The following is a 9,226-nucleotide window of genomic DNA, read 5'->3' on the forward strand; positions in this document are numbered from 1 at the left end:
CACTTGATAGCAAAGTTGCAAGAGGAAAAAAATTTATTCCACTCATGGTGCCCCATCTTAGAGAAGAGTTTCTTTCGCCTCACAGAGCAATTTGGAGTATATTTTTCAATTTTGTCAGGAGGAATAATTAGCCATATATGCAAAAATTCAATGCAAATAAATTAAAATTACTATACGAAAATATGTTATTGACTTCTGTAATTAAAAATATTTATTTTTTACCTGTAATAAAATAGGAGAGCCCCGAAAAGGTGCTTTTGGATTTCTTTTCAATTCATCAAGACTAAGCATAGTCTCTCCAACAATTAATGACATTGGATTTCTTCTAGATTCAATTTGCTCCAAAACAGTTAATATAATTGCTTGACCCTCATTGGTTGTCCCACTAGTGAGAAGATATTGGTTAAGCATGAAAAAGAGAAAAGTCCTTCTTCTATAATCATGAAAAGATTCTAAATAGGGTCTATCAAAGTAATGGCGTGCAAATTCTTTTAAATTAACTACACTACCCTCTACAATATTTGTTAGATCTCTGTCACTCAAATTAAAGAAGCACTCGAAACCTTTATAATAGTATTAATTTATTCTAGGGATTACCGCAAGATCTAAGGAAGGGAAGCCTAAGATGACACCAAATTCTTTCGGTAGAGGGGTAATTTCATGACACCCTAGTCTAAAACAATGAGTATCTATGTCCCAATATTCTAAGGCGGTATGAATAAAATATACATCAAGCTCTACCCCCTTAACACCATAAATATCTCCCATGTGAAAAAGTCGAGTTCTTTTCTCTCTTTAGCAGTTAAAGACCGACGCCATTCACGAGTGAAATTGCTAAAACTCTTAGTAACTAAAGACGTGATTATTCATTAAGAAACTAAGATTATGATTAATCTGTTGGAATTATGAAGAAATTCGGCAAATTTGGGGGCTATTTATGCAGAAAATCAATGCAGTTTTACTATGGAAAGGACTCAGAATTAGCATACTGCAGCGCCAAACAACAAGCTTGTCGCCTGGCGACACCAGCAGCGCTAGGCGACAGCGCAAAACGCGTGGCGACACATGGCGCTACAACGTTTCCTCAACGTGTTACGCAAACTACGTTTTTCTGGCTAAGATTTGAATTCGTACAATGATTTTACGATTTTACCCCATTCTACAAAAACCCATACATATCAATTTCATATATTTTCCTTCAATTTTTCTTTTTGGATTTATTCAGACTTAACTAAATTTAGGTTTGTTTTAAGTCTAGTTTATTTTTCATTTATTCTTTTTAGGGGAGAAAGCCAGATACCCTCCATTAGTAATAAAAATGATGGAAATTTTTGCGCAAAAATTAACCACATTTTTGCACACACACATATGCACATAAAAATGAAAAAATAAATGCAAAAATAATACAGTCTTAATAACTAATGGTCTGTATATACAAATATGTCTAACAAATGAGTTAATCAGGCAAAAACCTATAAAAGTCAAAATAAATAAGCAACTCAGTTACAACTACGGTGTTGGAGGACGCAGACAATGAGGAATGTTCATCATATAAAAAAACTGCGCAGAACGAGGAGTATGCTCCCCACCAGCTCCATTCTCTCTAGGAGGAGGAAAACTCATTTCAGGACCCGTCCACCCAAGGTCGTCCTACTGATGAATCAGCAAAGGCAGAGGCTGTGGAGACTGCAGCGACGATGAACCGACCTCGTACATCCCACCACCTCTCGGAGCCGAAGTTGCCTCTCCCTGGCCTGTCGGCCCAGCATGCGCACTCTTAGATGAAGAGCCTAAGCCCTCCACCGCCTCGATCCGGGCAGCGTCAGATTGGCCACCCCGACAACCAAAAGTAGTGCGGCGATGCCTCGAGCTAGACTTAGCCGGCTTTCTTTAGACCTCAGGTCTCGTCCAAGTACGGGAAGAAATAGGCTATCCTTGTAAGTAGAAATCAAGTCAAAAGCAATCAAAATAGAAATATAAACAATGCAGAAAAAAAGAGAAAACGTTACCTCATGAACAGCGTTGTCGCGACGACAGGAATCCACATTTCTCATCCGCACAAGCTGGCTCCGAAAGACGTCTATGCACCTCGCCATCGTTGTAACCACCTCACGCGAGAACTGTTAAAGAAATAAAATCAGTAACAATACAAGACAGATATGAACAAACATCAAGTAAATAACTCATCCGAGTCTGGTGGCAAGAAATAGATCGCTCGACAAAGCACTGATCCTCGGGAGCCGGAGGAATCATCTCCTTGATAGGCCCGTATGTCCCCTGATAATGGATAGACATACGAGGGGGCACGAACTCAATAGGCTCGGTCTGGCAAAAAAAGCAGACCAAAGTGAATAAAATATCACTTGGGGGCTACTTAGCAAAAGATAAAAGATAAAAATCATACCGCCGCCTCCGCTGACATAACAGGGGCGGGAGCTTACAACGGCAGCAACTCCTCCTCAAAGCACCGCCCTGGAATAGCATGAGATCGCCAAGGGGTACCAGCAAGCGACCTCTCCAACATGCTGAGCAGCCTCACGTCATTGAACATGTGACGTGGCGGAAGTGCAGGGACGACAAGAATCTCTGAGGAGTGCTGAATAGAAACTCTCTCTCCTAGGTACGCCGCCACCCATATGTCCCTAGGATGTAGCGACGCTTAGTAGTGTACTGCGCGGCCAACCCAGGGATAACCAAACCGCCCCATGGCCGGTATAGCACCTCAGTCTCCTTCAAAGAATGCCTATGAGATAAAGATCTACAAAAAACCAATACAAAGATGATAATTATGCAAAAGATCATACCGAGAGGATCAGCTCTCGAACATGGGCGGTAGTCGCCTGGTTGTAGCGGCCTCCCCAACAGGCGCCAACAGGAAACTCACGCGGAGAAGGCCTCGCCGGCGCAAGTGAAGGAAAGTACTTGTAGAACCAAATCTACAAAAATAAAAAGATATCAGCGGGTGCTAACAAGAGCTTAGAGCTAACTTTGTAAGAAACGAAGTATACCTCTACGACTATCAAGAAGCCGAATAGAGCGATGTCTCTTGTGTAAGACCGGTGTCAATAGGAATCTCGCAATGCACGCAGAAAGTTAGCATAGGCCAAGCTGGCCCAATAATATGTCTTGATCTGCTGAAGATCGCGGACAGCAGGAAGGTAGTAAAGCAGCACCCTACTACCCTTGTCAGGGGAAAACGTCCCTGGCAGCAAAATAAGCGCAAAGATGTGCACCCGCTGCTCTCGGGTGTTCGCATCGTCCTCAAAAGCTGCCGCAAGAGTAGACCGGTGAATGCACTTGGAGCTGAATCGTGATGGCTCCACCTCAGCACTGGCCTGAACAGCAATCGGACCCAACAACTCATCAACCTTAGTAGAGTAGACGCTGATAGAGCTGTCAAACGGTAGTGCAGTCGAACTAAACTCCAATCCGGAGATGAGACTGAAGTTGGCTGGGGTGACCATGCATCATCTCACCCCAAGGGAACTGAAAAGTTGTGGTGTCACAAAAGAACTCCACCAGAGCACGAACCACGCGATTAATCCTATCGAAAGAGTACATGGCCTTGGTTGGTATGTTTTGAGTAGCGTGAGGAGATGACCGGGAAGTCGAGTCATAGGTTGATCTCGAACATCCCACAACAACAACCTAAGTGCCCTAGGACTCGTAAGGTTGACGGGTAATGGGGATGTAGAGCTAGAACTCTCTCTGAAGTTATGAGGAAAAGGGAGTGTTTTGTGACTTATGATGGCCAAAATAGAGTAAGTCAAGCTTAAAGGAAATTGTAGACTTAGAGACATGGCTAAAACCGCAGTGTCTGCCACAATTAGAACTAAGGACTCTGAAGGATCACTCATAAGAAACGTTTGAGAGAAATTACCTACCAACACAGGCCTCACCAAAGGGGTAGGAGAAGTAGTTGTGGGGAGAATTTGGTTAGAAAATCCCGTAGGAGAATCAACGACTAAGCGGTCCTCCAGCGACATGGAAGCAAGAGCTGCTTCATTTTCCCTATCCCTTAAGTTTTGAAGAGAAGGAGTGGGGTCTTCTGAGAAAAATTGGATTAACCTCCTCACACGGGATGAACGACAACTTTGAGGAGGCAAGTTGAGATCCATGGGATATATTCCTATATAATAAAAAAAAAGGTTTTTTTTTATGAGTTCTCTTTTATCGTGTAGTTTAAGGAGGGATAAGGTTACATTATGTGTAAGGTAAGTGATGAACTTATATATAGGCTAGAGTTTGTACTGGAACCACCGATAGCGTGTCACGAAATTCAAGACATAAGGAGATAACAAACAAAATCTCCAAACTTCTAACACAAGCTAGAGGAAAACCTATGAATCCCGACAAAACTTCTCTTTCTGGAAAAGGGGAATCTTTTCAAATAAGTTTATATAATCATATTAATTGGTATTTTAGGTGTTCATCTCTAAGTTAAATATTCATTAGTCGTATTTTTTTTTATGTTTATCATGAATACTAACATCTTTCCTTTTTTCCTTTCTTATCACATTATCATGTCATTTTCGTTAACAGGAGTTCTATATGGACCCGTGCTGGATCTAGACTTATTCGTCAAGCCCCTTTTAATTGTAGAGGATCCCTTTCTGTAGAGTTCTCCCCTTGCTCGATATCAGTCATATTCTCCTCCCCTAGCTGTAGTAGCATGGCTGGAACTTCAAACAATGAGCAACAAAATTCGAGCTTCAGCTTAGATCCTTTCGTGGAACTTAAGGGGATGATGCAAGCCATAATCGAACGACAAGATACTGTAAAGAAAACTGTGGTGAATTTCATAAAACAAAACACACAGATGCATCCTAATGTGCCAGAATCGGAGGTAGCCTCACCATTCCCACTGGAAGTTGGAAACAATGACAGGGAAATTCCCACCAAGATTGAAGAGGAAATGACCAGGATGAAAGAAGTGTTGAAAGGTATCACTCAGGCCGAACCATGGATGGACATCCATGGGCTAACTCTCTTTCCTAAAGCGCGCCTCCCATATGGTTTTAAGATGCCTGTTCTTTCACACTTTGAGGGAACAGGAAGTCCTACCAACTTCTTAAAACTCTATGTTGGCGCTATGAGCCCTTGGGGTGTAGATGAACCATTGATGGCTCAGTTATTTCAACAATATCTTGATGGAGCTGCTTCACATTGGGTTTTGAATCTGGAAAATTCAAAGAAATCCACTTGGGCCGACATAGTGAGAGAGTTTTCCAACCAATATAAATACAATGAGGAAATTGATATCACGAGAAGGGATTTGGAGACAACTGCACAGAATATTAATGAAACATTTTCTTCCTTCATTACTAGATGGAGAAATAAAGCAGCTAAAATGATAAATAGGCCGAATGAAGAAGAGCAATTCCAGATGATTGTGAAAAATCTCCTTCTGGTATATCAAAAGCAGATGACATATCAATGCTTCCCCTCTTTTAAAGCTCTTATCTCAACTGGTTCATTGGTTGAAGACGCCATAAAGAAGGGAGAGATCAAGAAGGAAGACTTTAACAATGGCAACTCATATAGTTCAAGGTTCGGGGCTAATAAGAAGATCACCAATAATGATGCATCTGCTTCAAAGCCTACCAACATGATATACAACATTGGGGCAACCTCGGCATTTCAACTCCGACCCCAAAGAGAATTCACTCCTTTAAATATGACATATGCCCAGGCATTCTCCAAACTAAAAAGGGCCAATCTCATCCAGCCTTTGAACCCAAGACCTCCACCATGGAACCCGCCACCAACGTACAACCCAAACAAACATTGTGAATTTCATCAAGGGGCCGGGCACGACATTGAAAGTTGTACGGCATTCAAGCATCGACTACAAGACTTGATAGATGGTGGAAGGCTCTCTGTTGGAACCTTAGCCAACAAACCAAATAACACGCAACCCAGCATCACAAGTAACCCCCTTCCAAATCACAAACCCCCTACCTCCATAAATGCCATCTCTACCAACACAAATGATTTTGACCCAACCCAATTGACCACCAGAAATGAATCTTGTGAATGTGAAGCACCAGTGACTGAAATAGGCAGGTGTCTAGAGAATGAACTTGCTTCCCATAGAATCATCAAGATAAGAGGTCATAACTATACCCTCCGCAAGGATCCTTTTGCTATGATGTGTGGGGCTATAGATTACGACAATACATACTTTATATTGGACCGTGAGGAAGATGAAGATGCTGCACCTGTAATGGCTATTGTTGAAAGAAACACGGGAGCTTATTTCTCCACTCCAAACAACTATAGGCACCCTATATGCCTTGATCACCTTAGTGATGATGAAGTAGTGGAAGTATCCCATTTAACTCGAGCAGGTCGACATTTCAAGCCCTCTTACCTTGAAGAAGATAATCCATTAGATACTTTACGAAGAAAAGAAAAAGGGAAAGAACTAATGGTAGATGAAGTTAACATAGAGGATGATGCTATCAAGCGAATGAAGGAGGTCAATGCTAATGTTTCTATATGGAAATTGCTTATGCACTTTCAACCTCATCGAAGCGCGGTCCTTAAGCATTTGAATGAAGCTTCGGTTGACCCCTCTATTACTCCAGATCAGATTGTAGGCCTTATTCATGGTGTAGACCGTACTCTCATGTTCACGGACGAAGATCTCCCTGAAGTTTCAAACCATAATAATTCATTACACATCACTATTCGATGCAATGGATGGACGATACCTAGAGTTCTTGTGGATAACGGATCTGCAATCAATGTATGTCCCTATCGAGTGCTCACTAAGCTTGGTCATTCAAAAGATGATTTGGCACCATCAAGCCAAGTGGTCCGAGCCTATGACAACGCCACCAGAGAAGTTTTGGGTTCCATCGAATTACTTATAGAATATGGCCCAATGGCTAGGAAAGTAGACTTCACAGTGATTGACATCAAAGCATGCTTTAACTTCTTGCTAGGAAGACCTTGGTTACATGAAAACAAGGCTGTAGCCTCAACGTTACATCAAAAAGTGAAATTAATGACCGATCAAGGAGCGGTAACCATCCCCGGAGATCCAGATATCATGAACATCTCACCTATCGGGAAATCTGTGCTACACCTAGATGAAGAAGAAGGGAGTCGCTTGGATGGTTTTAATGCCTTTTGCATTCAAAGTGGTGGGTGGATAGAGGTATCTGATGAGGATAGTAATGATGAACCAGAGGACCCAATTGAGATCCCAGAAGAAGGCGATGAACCTCTATATCAAGAAAAGGAAGAAGAACCACTACCACAAAATAAGGATTAGAGAACGCCTAAAATAGGGAATAGAGAGCGCCTATGAGGCGCTCTTCTGAGGGGGTGCCCTATAACATTTATAGAGCGCGTCTTTCAGGCGTTCTATATCAAACACAATATTGAGCACCTGTATAAGATAACATCTCTCTATTTTGTGTAAAAAAGGAATAAAAAACAAGGAAAACAGAACGGTTAACTAGTGATAGGCGCTCTATATATATTAATAAAAAAAACGCCTATCTAGCTTTTTCTCATTTTTTAATTAAAATGATTATTGATTTATTTTTGTTTACGAAATAGGGCATCGATCTTTTTGTTTTTTTAAATTAAAAAAAAATAATGAATATAATAAAATTGGTTTCCCATTTTTGGGTAATTTTTTAAATGCAATATTGCCCTGTATACACCCTGCTTTGCATAAACCTGCTTTGCATAAAAATAAAATACAACCTGCTATGATTAAAAACAATTACAACCTGCTTCTTATAGAATAAATACAACTGCACAACTTTCCCAAAAAAAAAAAAATTTCATTCATCAGAAATATTTACATGGTCAAAAGTTTCATTCTAGTTTGTTAAAAAAAAAGTCCATTCTAGTTCCATTAAAAATCTAATTAACACATATACAAGATATCCAAAATATATTCCAAAATATATACAAGATATCCAAACTTACAACTCACGCTGATCATCATCGTCCTCCTCGGCTGGTTGATGTCTTGTAACAAATAAGATCCACATGTCTCGAATCTCGTCGATCATTTGTTGAGAATATTTGACAGGAGCTTTGTCAAAATACTACATGTAAAAATATACATATATATACACACACACACACACACACACACACACACACACACACACACACATATATATATATATATATGAGATATATAGTGGTAGTCCTGATTTCTACCCTATAAAACCATCAGATTATAACAGATACTTATATTATCCTTAGGAACTGGAACAACCAGAGAAAAATTAGGAGGCTTCTTCCATAATATTATCCTTACATGTATACACATTGCTAGGACAGAATGTATAAAATCACGATTAGGAGTCTTGGTTGCTTCTGTGCATAATGTTTGTTATAAGGACTGTATTATAAGCTATATAAGCTGAAATGGGTTGATATATTTATTGCCCTTGGTGAAGCCTATGGACTGATGGAGACCTTGGTGGGAGCCACTTCATTAAATTTTATGAGTTGGGTTTTTGTTGCATGTTGTTGCTTTGTATCAGCCACTTCACACACCTCATAAAGGGTAATATACTGTGTTTTTGCTAACTTTTAGTTCATAAGTTTTGCCAGAGTCATGTCCAAAGCATTGGCTCTATTGTAGGATATCATCTTCTTGCTTGATAGGTGAGGGGTTTTGTTTGGTGGTGATCAGAGTTTTTATTAGGATTCTAAGTAGATGAAAAATATCCACCCACCCCTCTGCCCTCTGGCCCCTTCCTTGTCTGGTAAAAAAGCAAAGAAAAAAAATTTTGGGAGAAAAAAGCTCTGAAATCATTGCATGTGTTTGGGTTTGTCTTAGTCAAGCTTGTAGTGCCTGGCTCAAGTGTTATCAGGCTGCTTCATTTCTTTCTGCTTTAAGCATAATGCGTTAGCAGTTAGACAGGCAAGTAGGTGGGCTAACTGTCCAACTGGGTAATGGGTATACACTTTTATTAGTCTAGCAGACTTATAACTTGGTACCTAATAAGCTTCATAGAAAATATGAGTGGTAGCATAGATTATTGTACTCTGAATTAAAAGGAAAGCTATAGAACTTGTTGAAAACTGTTAGTTTTGTTAAATTTAACTGATTGTGAATCCTGTAGAAATTGTGAATCAAAGATTGCATATCCAGTGAAGTGATAGTTTTCTGGGTGATAGTTTGTACTCTGAATATTCTGCTTGATTGCCAAAAATCCTTCAATCAAGCAGTCAAGTGATAGTTTTC

At 40.2% G+C, this 9,226-nt stretch overlaps 1 protein-coding gene across 1 annotated transcript; it reads left to right on the plus strand.

Moving 5' to 3' along the window:
- Positions 1-4,672: 4,672 nt before the first annotated feature.
- On the plus strand, positions 4,673-7,282 carry LOC145624993 (uncharacterized). The gene has a single exon (XM_081678075.1). The coding sequence runs from the start codon at positions 4,673-4,675 to the stop codon at positions 7,280-7,282; it is 2,610 nt and encodes an 869-aa protein (XP_081534201.1).
- The last annotated feature ends 1,944 nt before the right edge of the window (positions 7,283-9,226 follow it).

Source organism: Chenopodium album, chromosome 3, assembly GCF_948465745.1.
Source record: "Chenopodium album chromosome 3, dcCheAlbu1.1, whole genome shotgun sequence".
Classification (NCBI taxonomy): domain Eukaryota; kingdom Viridiplantae; phylum Streptophyta; class Magnoliopsida; order Caryophyllales; family Amaranthaceae; genus Chenopodium; species Chenopodium album.

Bases quoted from the DNA above. Each gene is read 5' to 3' on its own strand.
- LOC145624993 (XM_081678075.1), top strand. From the start codon at position 4,673: ATGGCTGGAACTTCAAACAATGAGCAACAAAATTCGAGCTTCAGCTTA.